Source organism: Penaeus monodon, chromosome 15, assembly GCF_015228065.2.
Source record: "Penaeus monodon isolate SGIC_2016 chromosome 15, NSTDA_Pmon_1, whole genome shotgun sequence".
Lineage (NCBI taxonomy): Eukaryota > Metazoa > Arthropoda > Malacostraca > Decapoda > Penaeidae > Penaeus > Penaeus monodon.
This window is the reverse complement of record NC_051400.1, coordinates 40,390,134-40,390,397: the sequence shown is the minus strand read 5'-3', so window position 1 is coordinate 40,390,397 and position 264 is coordinate 40,390,134. Positions and strand designations below refer to the sequence as shown.

The 264-nt window shown below is 53.0% G+C and overlaps 1 protein-coding gene across 4 annotated transcripts in view; it reads left to right on the top strand.

The window, feature by feature from the left end:
- Positions 1–264, top strand: part of LOC119582042 (organic cation transporter protein-like) — a 12,568-nt gene that overhangs the window by 5,658 nt on the left and 6,646 nt on the right. For all 4 annotated transcript variants that reach the window (XM_037930283.1, XM_037930285.1, XM_037930284.1 and 1 more), the window contains exon 5: positions 109–212. In XM_037930283.1, coding sequence (XP_037786211.1) covers positions 109–212 — 104 coding nt within the window. The remainder of the gene's footprint in view (positions 1–108; positions 213–264) is intronic.

The following is a 264-nucleotide window of genomic DNA, read 5'->3' as shown; positions in this document are numbered from 1 at the left end:
CAGACAGACAATCAACTTACATTCACATTCATGTATTTCATAAGCACCGGTAAAGAGAGACACAAACACGAATATGCAGAATACGTAAGTCACATACATCCACTGTAGTTCCAGCTCGCCTGCGGCTGGGAGTACCTGCGCTCGACGTACCAGAGCATCTACATGTTCGGCGTCACGATCGGGGCGCCGTTCAACGGGGTTCTGGCCGACAGGTAAGCGGCTCGCGTTCGGAACTGCCAAGTGGGCGGTTCTGGGCCTTTACTC